Source organism: Artemia franciscana, chromosome 2 (assembly GCF_032884065.1).
Source record: "Artemia franciscana chromosome 2, ASM3288406v1, whole genome shotgun sequence".
Classification (NCBI taxonomy): domain Eukaryota; kingdom Metazoa; phylum Arthropoda; class Branchiopoda; order Anostraca; family Artemiidae; genus Artemia; species Artemia franciscana.
The window spans coordinates 56367615-56384617 of NC_088864.1; the positions used below are offsets into that span (position 1 = coordinate 56367615).

At 35.5% G+C, this 17003-nt stretch overlaps 2 protein-coding genes across 2 annotated transcripts in view; one reads left to right on the plus strand and one right to left on the minus strand.

Annotated features, from left to right (window-relative positions):
- LOC136043805 (deoxyribose-phosphate aldolase-like) overlaps positions 1–15569 on the plus strand; it is a 35365-nt gene extending 19796 nt beyond the window's left edge. Inside the window, exons 4-7 of the mRNA XM_065728724.1 lie at positions 2940–3074; positions 3919–4021; positions 5733–5871; positions 13638–15569. Of these exons, the coding sequence (XP_065584796.1) occupies positions 2940–3074; positions 3919–4021; positions 5733–5871; positions 13638–13844 (584 nt within the window). The 3' untranslated portion in view covers positions 13845–15569. The remainder of the gene's footprint in view (positions 1–2939; positions 3075–3918; positions 4022–5732; positions 5872–13637) is intronic.
- Positions 15570–16043: 474 nt separating this feature from the next.
- Positions 16044–17003, minus strand: part of LOC136043804 (uncharacterized) — a 57420-nt gene continuing 56460 nt past the window's right edge. Inside the window, exon 17 of the mRNA XM_065728723.1 lies at positions 16044–16271. Within this exon, the coding sequence (XP_065584795.1) occupies positions 16207–16271 (65 nt within the window). The 3' untranslated portion in view covers positions 16044–16206. The remainder of the gene's footprint in view (positions 16272–17003) is intronic.

The following is a 17003-nucleotide window of genomic DNA, read 5'->3' on the forward strand; positions in this document are numbered from 1 at the left end:
GAAAAGGTGGTAAGGAGCAAGTGCTATTCGGAGCAACCACATGGACCGATGTCCTGTCAAACCAGAAAAGGAAATCAACAAAGAAGACTAAGGATCCATGAAATAAACTGTATCAGGTGGCCATGAGCAGGCTGTAGTTAGATGGCTTAACAGCAGTATTGCATCTACAGCACTCACTTGGTATTGTGTAACAGGACAGGGATAGATAACATCAATGTCTCGTATTTAAGTCTCCCAATGAGAGGCTATTTTAAAATATAATGCCAGCATGGTGGATTGGATAAAGAAAAATCTATATCAGGAGTATCAAAGAAACTATCAGGTGGCCACGAGCAGGCTGTAGTCAGATGGCCTGACGGCATTATTGCATCTACAGTACTCATTTGGTATTGTGGAACAGTACAGCCATAGATAACATCAAAAGTCTCATATATAAGTCTCCCAATGAGAGGCTATTGTAAAATGTAATGCCAGTATGGTGGGTTGTATAAAATATGTATCAGGTGTATCAAAGAAACTGTATCAGGTGGCCACGAGGAAGTTGTCAGATGGCTTGACAGCAGTATTGCGTCTACAGCATTCATTTGGCATTATGGTACAGCGATAGATAACATCTAAAGTCTCATATATAAGTCTCCCAATGAGAGGCTATTGTAAAATGTAATGCCAGTATGGTGGGTTGTATAAGATATGTATCAGGTGTATCAAAGAAACTGTATCAGGTGGCCACGAGGAAGTTGTCAGATGGCTTGACAGCAGTATTGCGTCTACAGCATTCGTTTGGCATTATGGTACAGCGATAGATAACATCTAAAGTCTCATATATAAGTCTCCCAATGAGAGGCTATTGTAAAATGTAATGCCAGTATGGTGGGTTGTATAAGATATGTATCAGGTGTATCAAAGAAACTGTATCAGGTGGCCACGAGGAAGTTGTCAGATGGCTTGACAGCAGTATTGCGTCTACAGCATTCGTTTGGCATTATGGTACAGCGATAGATAACATCTAAAGTCTCATATATAATTTCTCCCAATGAGAGGCTATTGTAAAATGTAATGCCAGTATGGTGGGTTGTATAAGATATGTATCAGGTGTATCAAAGAAACTGTATCAGGTGGCCACGAGGAAGTTGTCAGATGGCTTGAATGCAGTATTGCGTCTACAGCATTCATTTGGCATTATGGTACAGCGATAGATAACATCTAAAGTCTCATATATAAGTCTCCTAATGAGATGCTATTGTAAAATATAGTTCCAGTATGGTGGGTTGGATAAAATCTGTCACATCATGAGTTTGTGTTGTGTTTTGATCCAATCTTACAAGTGACCACTGCGATTAATATTTTCAATAATCGTTCTGGTTGTGAAATATCTATGGATGCTAAATTTATGGCAGATTCAAAACCAGACTGCCATTTCTTATCACTGAGTAGGAAATGGAAGCTGGATGTCATTGCCTTTCAAAAAGATATTGCCATAGCTGTCAAATGGAGATGCCAAGAGACAAGCTTTTTCAAGCATGAAGGAAATTATCAGCCAACATTCTGATAAGGATATAATATTGGAATGTTATCGCTATGGGGCAATGATCAGGGGAGAAATCATTCCCTGAAATGCAAGATAAATGGCTGCGAACTTGAAACTGCAACTAAATTTGGGAAAAGTAAAGTAGAGCTATGTTTTACGGGGTGAAAAGAACTGCTTCAACATTTTCAGGTCAGTTCAAGTTCGATGTACTTAGTTTTTGTATTGCACGCTGGTTGTAAGGTTTATTTATGGTCTAAACAGCTAGTTTAAATAAAATTACAATTTTTTACGTTGAAAAATAATTGATGATTGGAGAGGTTAAAAGGAATACAGATCGTGAAGAGGCTGAAAACACCTTGTGTTGAACTTTGACTTTTAATGTACTCAATTCTTAAATTAAGTACTTAATTATACAAACTTCTCACATAAGTACTGAATTTAGCTAATTCTGCGTAGTTAATGCAGAAAAAAAAAAGAAAAAAAATTCTGAGGTTAAACAAAAATAGCATACGGGAAATACGTACTCATCACAGTGCTGAAGTTTTTTTATCTATACAGTGCTGACAGCGGTCAAGTACGGTTCTAAAACATAGGTGCTTGAAGATGGAGGAGGGATTGTCAGATGTTTTCGAGAGTAATTTTCACCGGCTAGTTTTGGGTACCCATTTGATTGACTGTATATCAAACAACAATCTAAAAGAAAAATGTGATACTATCCCACTTTTTTGGGCATTTAATGACAGAAAGGTTGAGATGGCTAGGACGCGTTATCCAAATGAAGGATGACAGATTGCCATAGATCGTCCCATCCCTCTATGAGTCCATCCATGCAGCCCATCTAGCCCATCCATCTAGGGCTAAACGAAGAGCATGTCGAAATGGAGTGGGAGAAGTCACAAGGAAGGATTTAAAGGAAATCGGAACTTCTTAGGTTTGGGGGGGGGAGGTGATGGTAAATAGAGAAACTTTGTATAGATCGGAATGGAAGAGGAGAGTTCACAGTTGTGTTGGCCTCAGGTAGTCTGGTGCTACTGCAAATTGTTAGTAGTAGTAGTAGTGTAGTTTCCTTGTGAAATAAGACATTCCCAAATATACGTTGTTAATGGAACTATAAAAGTAATATAATAAGAAAACTGAAAACAGTAAATATAGTAGGAAATTGTCTGTATATTTCGACGAAATTTAGAAGTTGTGGTTTCCAATTTATATTCCATTGCCACCTTTTTTTGAAGTTTTAAGATTTGGTTACGGTTTTCCCTATAAGAATTTGTTTCCTCCCTTTTACATTGTTTTAACTATTTTACTTTTCTTTTTTTTTTGTTGTTGTTGTTGCCTTGTCCTGTGTTTATACTTAAGCCCATTTTTCTTCCATTTTGTGTTGTTTCGCGCTTACTGCTTTTGTAATTTATAGTTGCAACTGGTTTCCCCAGTGGACAGACTCACCTGTCGCCTCGTTTGGAAGAAATAAGACTGGCTGTTGCAGATGGGGCATCGGAAATTGACGTAGTTATTAACAGATCGTTGGCCTTAAGACAGGAATGGCAAGGTATGGAAGTCAGCTTTCTATTCTTACACATTTCAGTGCTCAAGGTAAATCTTCTTATTTTTTTATGTTTTTTTGTAAACTTCTGGGGTGCAAATTTGAAGCCAATTAAGGGGATTCTAGTTAACCATAGATTGTGTTTGGTCCAGGCTTTAAGACAGGAATGATAAGGCATGACTGTGAGCTTTCTATTCATAGATCTCTCCGTTTTCTTTTCTTTTTTTTGGTCATTTTTCGGTGGCAATTTGAACTCCATTGAACTCCGATGGCAATTTGAACTCCAAGGAGTGAATTCTTGTTAGGCATAGCTTTTGTTTAGTCCAAGCTTTAAAACAGGAATGGCAGTGCATGGCAGTGAGCTGTGAGCTATACCTTTCAATACTTGAAATGGATCTTTCTATTGTTTGTCTTTTTTTGTCATATTCTCATGGCAATTTGAAGCCAATTGAGTAAATCCCAGTTTGTCATAGCTTTTGTGAACAAAGCTGTACTTAAGCTGTGGAGTGTCAATAGTCTCCTATCCCTTTTTTGTCAAAGCCTGATTTGATTTAGAACTTTAATGTTATCCATATGTCACCTGGACCCGCTCAAGCATTTTCTCGCTAAGAATTCGAGATATTTGGGTATTAGAAGAGGTCCTCCCCCAAGGATATCATAAAACCCTCCGAGGAAGATATGTCTAATACATTATAACTATAAATTCATTGTATAACTATAAAAGTTATCCAAAAGATAAACTTTTGGTCAAAATTTGGTCCAAATTTTTTCTGTACGCTAGAAAAAAGCCTTACAGGTCCAAAATCCTTCAGTCAAAGTTTATATTTTATTTGTTTATTATCAATTTTAGGTGTCTATGATGAAGTTCGACAGATGCGTGAAGCATGTGGTGAAGCTCATATGAAGGTGATCCTGGCTGTTGGAGAATTGGGGACAATGGACAATGTATATAAGTAAGATTAAGAAACTATAGCCAGTATCTCACCTGCATGCAGAAGGGGGGGGGGGGGGTGCCCAAGAATTTACTTTTTGATTTTGGTCGTTCTAGCCTTAAGCTACAACAATGAGCTATGTTTTTATTAATTTGCCGGTATCCAATTAATTAATTAATTAATTTGTTAGGGTAAAGGAGATTAATCAATTATTTTGGATTAAATATTCGGATTTCTAGATAATTTTTAGTTTTCATAAACTAATAAGAACTTTTTATTAACATAAGTAGGCCAAAAAGTGGTTTTTAACCTTCTCAACGTCGAACACTGTCAAGTAATGAGGTTGAGTCAAGTCGAGATTAAGGAGGATAGGATGTCAGAGAGTTCCTTGTATTTTCGTAAAAAAAGCTGTCAGTTGCAATTCTTTGGAACTAATACTTTACCATTACTAGGTATGACTAAGATTTATGGAGAGGGGTCCATTGATACAAGTTTTCGGTAATTTTTATCAGCTGCGCCCCTAGACAACTAAGAAAGATCGGTATTATATTCTTAATCCTATAACCATAAACGGGAAAAATAATTTCCTACGATTCTGTTCTTGCTTTGCTTTTTACTTTTTACTTTTTTGCTTTTTTTTAAGTACATTGAGAAGAAATCAGAAATGGAAATTTTATATGTAAAACATGATATATTTTAGGAAATAGCCTATAGTCTTAATGACCTTCTTTTAGTGACTTTTTGCAGCAAAGTATGGTAATCACACTCTGCCATCCTCCTCATCCTGTTTGTGACTGCACATTGGAATACAATTTAACCGTTTGCTCAAAAAATCGCTTTGGGTTCAAAATCAAAATATTATTTGACGAAACATTAAAATAGATAGACATATGCATAGAAACTCTTTTCTGATGATGGTTGAAAACGAAAACGTTTTTGGGGATGAAGGGGGATGGTAATGATAAACAAAGAAATTTTATTTGATAACTTGGATAAGAAGTGCCTCAAAGAAAAAAAAATGAAGATTTATAAGGGGGCTGCTCCCCTCCCCTTCCCCCTTCCCCCTGCTTCCCTCCCACTCCTTGCGTACGTCCGTTAAAGAGAGCCCGTGCCAGGTTTGATTGGGTGGAGAAAAGCTACGATTTATACGCCTTCCATGCTACATTGTGATTCTTGTGATACCAAGCTATGCTATGATTCTTGTCTGATTCTTGTGCTACATGTGATAACTACATTGTGATACCAAGAAATTATTCTTGGTACATACATGATTTTTTTAAAAGGTTATAGAATTTTCTTTCTCAAAGCAAGCAGCAATAATGTTTGGCTTAAGAAAACAATGTGTTCCCCAGTAAATGAACCCAGGTGGAGATATTTGAAGGGAAGGAAAAATAATTTAGCCCTTCCAAGTGAAAATGGGCATGAGACACCAAATATTGGGGAAATATTGCGATAACATAGACTAGTTCGATATCTTGTCATAGTAAGAATAATAAAGAAGATTAAAAAAATTTCTAACTATTAATTTCAGAGGGAAAAAGAAATATACAGAAGTTCCACGAGAAAGCGGACTTGAAAGTTATTATAATTCAGTCTTAAAAATTTGCTGTAAATGTTTTGGAAATATCATATTTTCTCTTTCTTTTTGTAAAATGTCTTATATTTTTTTTCTTTTTATTATTTTCGATTTCTTGTGTCTATAATTTATTGAAACTATTAATGTCATCCTTAGGGCTTCTCTTGTAAGCATGATGGCTGGTGCTGATTTCATTAAAACATCAACTGGAAAAGAAGCTGTTAACGCTGTGCTCTCAGTTGGACTCGTCATGGTCCGCGCAATTCGTGACTATTATCAAAAAACAGGATACAAGGTAGGCCTACCTGATATTTTCTACCAAGTAATTCAAAGTTCTCATTCTTTTTTTATTCTTTTCATTCATTTTCTTCTTTTATGTTTTTTTCTGGATACTTTGCAGAAAACTTGATCTAGAATTGCTAGTTCAAACCTTTTCTCTTTGGCAGAATGGGGGAGGAGCTTGCTGTGTTATATTAATTTTTGGCCTTTTCTTTCAGCCGTTTAGTTTTTTGTTATTTTTGTTTTGGTGGCTTCTTCTGATTACTTCTTTTTCGATATCTTAAAAATATGATATGTTTTTATTCTGGTAATGGCGATAATCAAATGATCATCTTGGTGCTTAGCCGCTGTCGTTCAAAAGGCACTATGTGAGAAGATATACATTTTAATGCAAGTGGTAAAATGAAAAAATGCATTTCGAATCACTATGGATAATTCAGATGTTTATTCAAAAAGAGCTGTTTTTAGCCATCCAAGATACGAGAAAGCAATTTAAGGGTCGAAAACACCATTTTAAAACTATTTCTTTGACTAAGAAAAAGCCGTAACACAGTTATTTGGAAAATTTTGAGAACTAATGACATGCATCAATCGAGGCTTCTCCTACAATGTAGGGCCATACTACTTCTACGGTTTGAACTTACAACTAACACTGACTGTCTGAATGTCACCAGTAAAATACTTTTCAAATATAAGGCAGGTAAAAGGATGAGAGGTCGTATAGGTTCCGTGCAAAATTCCCCAGATGGAATATTCGTCCCTACTTAAATCCCCCGGGAAATTTTATTAGTTTCATTTTTTTGGTAGAATTAAAAAATATTTTCTTACCTATTTGTTTTGTTTTAACGGTAAGTCATATGGCTCAAGTCAGGTATAAATGTAGGAACTGTCAGAGGGTTCCTAAAATAATTAAAGACTGACAAATTTTAAGAGAATTGCAAGACCTGAAGAAAAAAACTGTCACTTAATACCTTTTGTATTACCGTAGTTGTGCTGTTTTTGCTGTGACCAACAAGGCTGTGCGAGGTTAATACACTGACAAATGCTCAAATAACTAATCGGCACTATTAGGTACTGGTCTTTTACGGCTAATTTTAGTAACCGTCCAGCCACCGGCCATGCAGGCCAATGTCTGACAGTGAGGAGGAGTAGTTCGTTTAATAAGCTGTCAAAATTGGATGAATTGAAGCCTATATAGCTGCTAAAATCACGCTCTGGGGAGGTTAATCCTCCTGGAGGTCTGAAGCGGAGACAATGACTTAAGAAAAAGTCCCTTGAAAAGCAATTTGAAGAGGGAGCAAGAACTTCTTTTGTTAGTACCAATGGATCAAGAAAATCAAGTGAAGCTTTCTGTTAATTGCTCGCTGGGGGTGGATGACTACTCTAGAGTTGCCTGATAGTTTGAAGCTACCGGTTGGGGTTCTCGCTATGAAAAAAAAATTAGAAACGATTAAGTTTTGTGTGTCCACCCATAATAATAATAATAGCTCCATCAAGCAAGAAATGGGTAAAAGCGAAAGATAAGATGTTTTGCTAATTCTATTAGGATATACATTCCATTCTGTTGATAGTTTTTCTTTCTTTTGTGTTTAATCTAGAGTTTACTCTGGTTTTGTTTTTAGTTAAACACTGAAAATATGTCTTTTTTCTTTTTTTTAGTACAGAAAAAGTTCTTTTTAAGTCATTTTAGTAAGGAGTTAATCATATCGATTTCTAGAAAAATTTTTAATATTGAAATTTTTTCTCTTATTAAACATTGATTTTACAAAATTTTCTTTTGGTCCTAAAAGTTAGAAGATAGCTATGGTTTTGTCGTAAAGATTATAATAATAAAAGGTAGAGCTGGTTGACTGGCAACATCACAAAAATCGCAAGTTTCGTCTGAAATAGCCTAAATTTCTTTGCAAAGTTAATCATCTTATTAGCCTTAATGATATCTTATCTACAGAGCAATTTAGTTTATTTTATTTACAGTAGTTTATTGACTAGTTATAAAACGGAAATAGTTTATACTTTATTTTATCGCTCTTTAATATTGGCAAAGGTCAAAAATGTTTGAAATTTATGATTCTCTAATGTGTTCTAATCTTGATAGATCTTTCTTTAGGACAAACACTATAACTCAATTAAAAAAAAAAAAATATTATTGAAAGGTCCTGGAAAGGGTGTAAGTAGTAATTAAGACGGCACTAGACCCTTAAGGTCCAAACCGGCGTTGTTAATCTCCGTTTCATGCCCCTTCAGCCAGGAATTGCAATGGGAGGCTGGATGCCAACCATCCTGTGCTTTTCACACACCCTTCCTGCTTACCTTCCCCATATTTCTCCAGGTACCCATTTAGAGCTGGGTCGACTGTTGCTGAGCTTGATCTTTGGACTATTTTTGAACTAATGACAATTTAAATTTTTTTATCAGATGCACATGTGGTAAATACGACGTGGGGGGGGGGGCTGCCCCCGATCACTTTGAATCTAAAAAGAGAATTAGAACATCTGATTTCCAATCCAATGAGCCCCCTCTGGAGTTTATACGACCATCCCTTTCATAGAAACCATATATGCCCTTGGGGCATAACTTCAAAAACTTGCGCTGAGGGCTCAGGGGGGTGGTGTCATCCTCAAAGACATAATTTCCAGACCTTTCAACTATGGGGAATTGATGGGTGTGCGGGGGGGGGGGGGCTTTTTGCCTTCCAATCATCACTTTTGACTGTTAAAAAAGGCCCTTTCAATTTACAATCGAATGAACCTTTTTTGAAGTTTCTTCGACAACAAATGGCCATCTCAAAGTTTCTATCAGATGTATTTGTGAAAATACGAGGTGTGGGGGGTTTCGCCCTCCAATCATTTTGAATCTTAAAGAAGGTACTAGAACTTCTGATTACCAATTCAGTGAGCCCCCTACCAAGTTTATACGACAATCCTTTCTATAAAAACCTTAAATGACCCCAGGGCCTAACTCACAACTCTTGCCCCGCATATCTCAAAATTTTGATCGGATGTGTTTGGAAAAATTGTTGGCGTGAGAAGGGGGCTAGTTGTTCTCCAATCGCAATACGAGGTATGGTGAAAAAAAATACGAAGGTGTGATGGATATTCACGCTTCAATCGTTCTCAATCTTAAAAAGGACACTAGAACTTCTGATTACCATTCCAGTGAGCTCCCTCCAAAGTTTATTCGATCACCCCTTCTATATAAACCTTATATACCCCAGGGCATAAATTACAACTCTTGCTCTGAGAGCTGTGGGGTCGGGGTCGGGATCCTCAAAGACATAATTTCGGACCTTTCAATTCCGTTGAACAAAACGGCTATCTCAAAACTTTGATTGGATGTGTTTGGAAAAATGGTGGACGTGGGAGAAGGGGTTAGTTACCCTCTAATCACTTTTGGCTGTTAAAAAGAGCACTAGCCCTCTCAGTTGCCTTGAGGGCTCTGGGGGCTTGCCTTCCTCAAATACATAATTTCTGGACCTTTCATTTACGTTGAACAAGTTGGCTATCTCAAATTTTTTTTTAGGTGTGTTTGGGAAATGATGGGCGTGGGAAGGGGGCTAGTTGCCCTCCAATCAGTTTTGACTATTAAAAAGGGCACCAGCCCTTTCAATTTCCAATCGAATGAGCCTTTTTCGAAGTTTCTACGACAACAAATGGCCATCTCCAATTTTCTAAGATGTATTAGGGAAAACACGAGGTGTGTAGGGGGGGGTATCCACCCTCCCATCGCTCTGAACCTCAAAAAGAGCAGTAAAACTTCTCATTAGTAATCCGATGAGCCCCCTCCGATGTTTATATAATCACGCTTTCTGTATAAACCTTAAATTCCCACAGGGTGTAACTTACAACCATTTCCCTGAGGGTTGTAGGGGGTTGTCATCCTCAGATTCATAATTTCCAGACCCTTCAACTACGTTGAACAAAATGGCTGTCTAAAAATTTTGATTGGATATGTTTGGGGAAATAGTGGGCGTGGGAGGGAGTTTAGTTGCCCTCCAGTAGCTTTCGACTATTTAAAAGGGCGCTAGCCCTTTCGATTTCCAATCGAATGAACCTCTTTCGAAGTTTTTACGACAACTCCTTCGATACAAAATACCCTGGTCTGAAAAAAAGCAAACATTGTGCCCACATCGCTCACTACTTAGGCAGCGTTATTGCGCTGCCTATGAAAATCAGAAAAGTGTCTAGAAAAATTTGAAAAAAGGTTTTTTTTAAAAATAAAACTGTATTATATTTACCCTAAATCTTACAAAATAGAATAAAACAAATGTATAAAATAAAAACTTTGTAGATGACAAATATATAAAATTTATACAGAAAAATTAAAATAAAATAATAATGATGTGTATGTCTACGAATATGTCTAAGAATACTTCAAGGGTAGATCATATAAGGGTAAGAGAGAAGTAGAGAAGTTATTAAAGCATAAATCATTTAGATTCGAAAGAGGTTATGCATAAAAGTCATAAGAATCTGGAAGGTGCAATCAAACAGCTTTATAGTAATAGATTTATATATATATATATATATATATATATATATATATATATATATATATATATATATATATATATATATATATATATATATATATATATATATATATATATATATGTATATATATATATATATATATATATATATATATATATATATATATATATATATATATATATATATATATATATATATATATATATATATATATATATATATATATATATATATATATATATATATATATATATATATATATAGTAGTATTAATATAGTAATATTAGTAATATTATAGTAATAGATTGACATATTTAAAAATGGACTGGAATCATTTGATTTGGGTTTGATCAAGTTAAAGACAGGGATAGGCCCTCAAATAGTGACAAAGAGAGGAGGGTAGAACATCATCAAAATGTGCTAAACCGATAAAGTTGTAGGAAAATAGAATACTGATGGTTAAAGGCAGAAGAGCTTTGAAGTTTTGATTGTTAGATCACTTGAGAACAAGAGTGATGAGAGGGAAGTAGAACAGGCATTAAAGTATGAGTGAGAGTTAAACTGTCATAGGATTATGGAAAATGGAATAGAAAACTACACTTATTCACACTGAAATTTTTCTGATACCGAGATTCATCTACCGTTAATTTCAGCCAGTCAAATTTTTCACACAATTTTCTGCTTGACTGAGAAGTTCAGTGGATACGAAGTTCGGTATAAGATTTCAGAAATTTTGAATATGATTTTTGACAAAGAGGAAGTGCCGTGGGCTTTAAGAGAAGCTTTTATTATCTTAGGCTGTCTTGATGGGCTATATTCGAAAAAAAAGCTGAGGAAGACATGGCGTTAAACGTGAATGTAAAGCTTTTAGATTCAGAATATGCAGATTATTTGACTATCTTTGGTAATATTCTTTGCTAAACTGGTATATTTTTAGAGACTTCGTGCTATGCACGAGAATAATACTGTTGTTGTTAAGGTAGGAAATTAGGTTAGCAACTGATTTTGTATTAAATCAGGAGTTAAGTGGGGTTGTGTTTTATCCTCCTTTATATGGATAATTTTGATGGATTTTGTCTTAAGGAGCACAGGAAAGGCGATGACAGACCCCGGAATCAAATGGGGAGGAAAAACTCTCCTGGACTTAGATTATGCTGATGATTTAAGCATGTTAGATGAAAGTGTGAGCAAAATGAATGAATTTTTAGAGGTTTTGCGAGTTCAGGGTGCTAAAATAGGTTCGAAAATTAATTTTAAGAAGACTAAGTCACTAAGGCTAGGAATAAGTGAAGACGAAAAGGTGACTTTGGGTAACGAAAAGGTTTATCAGGTGGGCAGCTTCACTTACCTTGGTAATATTATCAGTAAAGGCGGTGGGAGCAGTGAAGACGTTAAAAGTAGAATAGCCAAGGCTCAGGGTGTTTTTTCACAGTTAAAAAAAGTTTGGAAGAATAGGAAGATAAGGCTGCCTTCTAAGATTAGAATATTGAAAGCTACAGTGATGACAGCGGTCAAGCATGGCTCTGAAACATGGGCGCTCCGAAAAACGGATGAAAATTTACTAGATGTTTTCCAGAGAAATTGCCTACGGATCATTCTGGGTACCCGGCTGACTGAGTGCATTTCAAACAGTAGGTTGTACGAAAAATGTGGTTCAATCCCGTTTTCTAGAGCTATTATGAAAGAAAGGTTGAGATGGCTAGGCCACGTTCTGCGGATGAAGGATGACGGATTGCCGAAGATTGTCCTTTTGGGCCAACCGTCTGGGGCTAAACGGAAGGCAGGTCGTCCTCGTTGGGGTGGGAGAATGTCATAAATAGAGATTTAAACGAAATGGGAACTTCCTGGGAGGGTGTAAAGGGGAGGCCTTGAATATATTGGGCGAGAGGAGGAGCTTGCGTAGCTTTGTTGGCCTCAGGCGGCTTAGTGCCGCAGTGAGTTATTAGTAGTAGTAGTAGTATAGTGCGAGTGTTTGAAAATTAAATCTATGAAAACAAAGTCCCTTAAATCTCCGTTTATCTTAGGCTGACTTGATGCGGCTATATCCAAAAAAGGTTGGGGAAGACACGGCGTTAAACGTGAATGTAAAGCGTCTAGATTTGGATTATGCAGATTTTTAGACTATCTTTGGTAGTATTCTTCATTAAACTAGTATATTTTTAGAGGTTTTGATGGTCCAGAGTGTGACTGTTTGAAAATTAATGCTAAAACTAATCCCCTTACGTTAAGAATGAATGGGGATGAAGAGATAATGTTAGTTATCAAAAAATTGACCAAATTGATATCCTTACGTACGTGGGTAGTATTTTTAGTAAGTCATTTTAGAATAGTAAGTCAAAATCAGAATAGACATTGCGCAGGATGCTGTTGAAAAACATTTAAAAAATTGGAAAATGGCTGAAACTGAAAATTGGATTCCAGAAGCTACGGTACTGAAAGGTCTTGGGTAAGGTTCTGAACGTGGGCACTTTGAAAATTTGAGGACAATATGTGAGATGTTTTCCAAAGGAATGGTCTAAGGCTAGTTTAGGTACTCGTTGGAACGAATGTAAACCAAACAATAAACTTTTTGGAAATATTGTTCGATTCCGTTGTCACAATTTATAAGAAATGTTAAGATGGTAGGGCCACATTTTATTGGTGATAGACTGCCAAAGTTTGTGGTTATCTGATAATCAGGCTTGGGCCAAGCAAAAAGCAGGACGTCCATGATTATATTTGCTACTACTTGTACTTAAATCAGGACACAATTTTCGTAGCTCTCCTTGGTGCTAGAAGAGGGTAGAGTGTCGAATTCCTCTGGTTACGGTCAAGAGGGAACGGTCTCAGGCTAGGAAGCATCTCATCAGCGGGCATTGGTCTGAACCCACCAATGGGTTCGGGGTTGGATTTGACTACGTTCATCAAGGGCTTGGATGGGGAAGGAAGAGGTTATAAGAAAAGATATAATTGGAAATTCGTGGAGGAATGGGGGCACCTAAATAAAATCTTTGAACATCATGGAATCTAGGATCGTGAAGATCTATGTTAGCATTAGGCGGTATATTGCTGAGATGGTAGTTGTCACTAATAGTAGCTGAAAAGAGAGTAAATTAAAAGTTTCCCTGGTGAGAACCAACTTTATGTGGTATTGTATCATTCTAAATTTGTATGACGTTTATTTCTTCTTCTTTGTGGCATTCAAAAGCGCTATTCCGTAAAGTAATCGAGCAGATAATTCTTCTTTTTTATTTTCAATAGGAACAGATCAAAGCATTTAAGATGAATTATCGCTATGGAATGAATATTTTAGGTTGGTTTCAAACCTGCTGGTGGGATTCGAACTGCTTCTGACGCTATCAATTGGCTATTGCTCATGAAGTTAGAACTAGGTCAAGATTGGCTGAACCCTCAACTATTCCGAATTGGAGCCTCATCAGTTTTGATTGACATCGAACGGGAGATGTACCGTCTCGGTCTTGGAGCATATCCAAGCGTTAAATATCTGGCGCTCGCCTAATTCTTTATCTTTTTATTTCGTAAGTTGCGTGGAATTGGAAGCTTAAGAGCGTTTTGAGGAAATTTCTGCCTTTATAAATGTTGTTTTATTTCTACACTGCTTATCCTTCTTATCATATATGCACTCAAGACTAGAAAGGGGGGAATATCTCTATTAGGGGTTTTTCTGCAGATCCCCTATTCCCGAAGAAAATCTTGCAAAACACCATAAAATTTTTAAACACGTACGTTTCTAGAGCTGTATTCCCTCTTCATTTCTAAAAAAAGTTGTTTCTACTTAAAGTCTTAAATAACTCGTTTTTTATTTGTTGGTTATCCTCTTCTCCTTCCATAGGCGTCAATTGGAACTATTGAAAAGTGATTATCCTTTTCCTTTGAGATATCCTTTATCCTTTGAGATAAATCTCAAAGGAGTATACATTAGTTGCTCAGCTTGTTTCACGTCTGATTTTAAAGTGTTTGAGGAGGGTGGTAGTTGAATTGGGAAGAACTCGACACATTCGCCCCCCAAATAAAACAAAAATTACCAATGGCTGCTCATCTATTATGCTTGCTTACACAAAGTCAAGGTGAATGGACCCAGCTAGTATTATAATATTAATAAAAATAATTATAATATTTGTATAAATATATGGATGCACTTTTGGTCCTTCCAGGATCAAGAAATTAATAAATATAAAAGTTGTTTCCTTAGAATAAACAAAGTTTCTACACAAAGTGAAGGAGGGGAATAGAGTCCGCAAGGAGTGATGCACTCTAAACTAAAGGGTTTTTCTGCGTGGTCTGTTCCTTTTTCTAACATGCACTGAGACATTCTGGCTTTTTTTCTTCTCCATCATGTGTTTCCTTCCTTGTCAATTACAACATTGTGTCGGGGACAAACTGAAGAATCTGCTTTGAATAGCAAGATATTTCATCAGTTAAAAACAAATCCAAAAAATAATTTGAGCTAAAACATGGAATGACTTTATATCGACATATTCTTGTTGTTATTATAAATAGAGGTTGTCTATTAAAAAAAAAATAATAAAAAGCTGCTGGATAATATTACAAGCCATTACAAATTTTATATATATGACAGGTAATAATTTACTTTTGACAAATACGACTCTGTTTAATGTATGGATTTATGATTACCCGGTGCTCTCTATGTTTACTTATTTTGTGTTGCTATATGTATTGGTCTGTTTCATTCAATGAAAATTTAATAAAAAATTCAAGGACAAATTTTTTTTGGAAATTTGAGCATATTTGTGAAACTTGAACAATGAAAATTTAGTGCTGATAGTCAGCACATTTCTTTTTCTATGCTGGTTTGATAGTAAATAGACCCCACATCAAAGAAAACGTGTAATGTATGCCGTTGCCTGTGTCTTAATATGAAAAACAGACAATTATGAAGACGTGATCTTGTGAAAAAATAAAGCGAATCTTACATGGAAAGTACAGTACTCAAAATATGAAATTGTTTTCAGTAAAGTGCAAATGACGCTGTGGCATTTAGAGGATTTAGAGGGTGGTAGCCCTTACTTTGTTTGCGATAATTCTGTTCGCTTTGTTCTTTTTTTTCTTTCGTTAAATGTAACTTCTGTCCGTTTTGGTTTAAAGTTAAGTTTTTTTGGCATTATATCTTCTTGTCTTAGGTTCTAATACGGCTCATTATTCTTCTTTTTTTTTTAAACTTTGTTTTTGGAAGTATTTTTTAAGTAAAATTTCTGAAGCTCAACTGATCAACCATGAAATTATAGTGCTTTATATTTGTCACTAAATTCAGTTGAATTTAGCTGACACGAAGTCCAGGGTATTAGCGTTGTTTGAAAAAAAAGTAAAAATGATGTTTTTAGTGTGATGGTTGCTCCTGTTTTCAGTAAGTTTAGTTGAGTTATTTGATTCTAAGTTCAGGGTATCATTACCAGGAAATGCACATAAGAGTTAAAAAAATATATATTTTAATTATCTTTAAAAAAAAGGAAAAAGCTGACGTTTTTAGTGTGATGGTTAGTATTATAGATGGAGTTGTGTGGAGGTACATACTTTTTCCTGGGACCACTTCAGTTATACCTAAGGCTATATTCATTTTCTAGAAAAAAAATACTATATTGTAGTATCTATTGTTGCATTGCTCCTTCTTGTTGGTAATAGACGCCCTTGAAGAGTAACTCTGAAATTTGCAGAAAATAAAAAAAAGTAAAGCACGAAGTTATACAGACATTTTTTATTTCATTTTAAAAGAGAATGCAAATATCAAATAGAAAAAGACACTGGTATGAAAAATCATATTTTCACTTGGGTTTGAGGTGACTCAATGAGAGCTTGGAATTATCTAGCTCAAACTACGTTGTACTCTCTAGGTTTCAACTAAATTATTGTCGTGAGGAGTAAAGATCAACGAAATCGACAATACTGCTAGCACCTTTGCCTTTTCCACCTAAAAAAAAAAAAAAAATGAATAAATTCTTTGCTATAATATATAAAAAAACTCAAAATACTTTTTTTCGATAGAACGAAGTTTTTTCCAGCCATCTTCCTCGATAGTGATTTATGTCTATTCATGATTTGCAAACTGTTTTAAATACATATAGTTTTCAATAAAACACAAATGACACAAGAGTCTAGAACTACGACAGTTAAGGGATGGAGAAGAGGCAGTCGTTGAAATCCTGCTTTGATATTTGTTGTTTTAAAATTTGACTTGAATGTTCAATTTAATTTTTGCCTCATTTTAAGGTTTATTTATACATCTACATCTACATCTTACTTTTGATATGACCATTTATTCAATTTCTGTTAATTTTGGGTTTTTATTTAATTAATTGATAGAAATGAGGTTCTCTCTTCTAAATATATGCCTTCCTGTGCAGCAGATCTTTTTTCAAACAGTTCGTGGTAACGAACTGTAGTAAGGAGCGACCCAGCTCAATAGTAACCAAAACTCTAAAAAATTGAATTTTGATATCAATAGCTACATCAAAAGAATCGCATTTTAATGCTGATTTTAGATATATAAGTTTCATCAAGTTTAGTCTTACCCATCAAAAGTTACGAGCCTGAGAAAATTTGCCTTATTTAAGAAAATAGGGGGAAACACCCCCCAAAAGTCGTAGGATCTTAACGAAAATGACTCCATCAGATTCAGCGTATCAGAGAACCCTACAGTAGA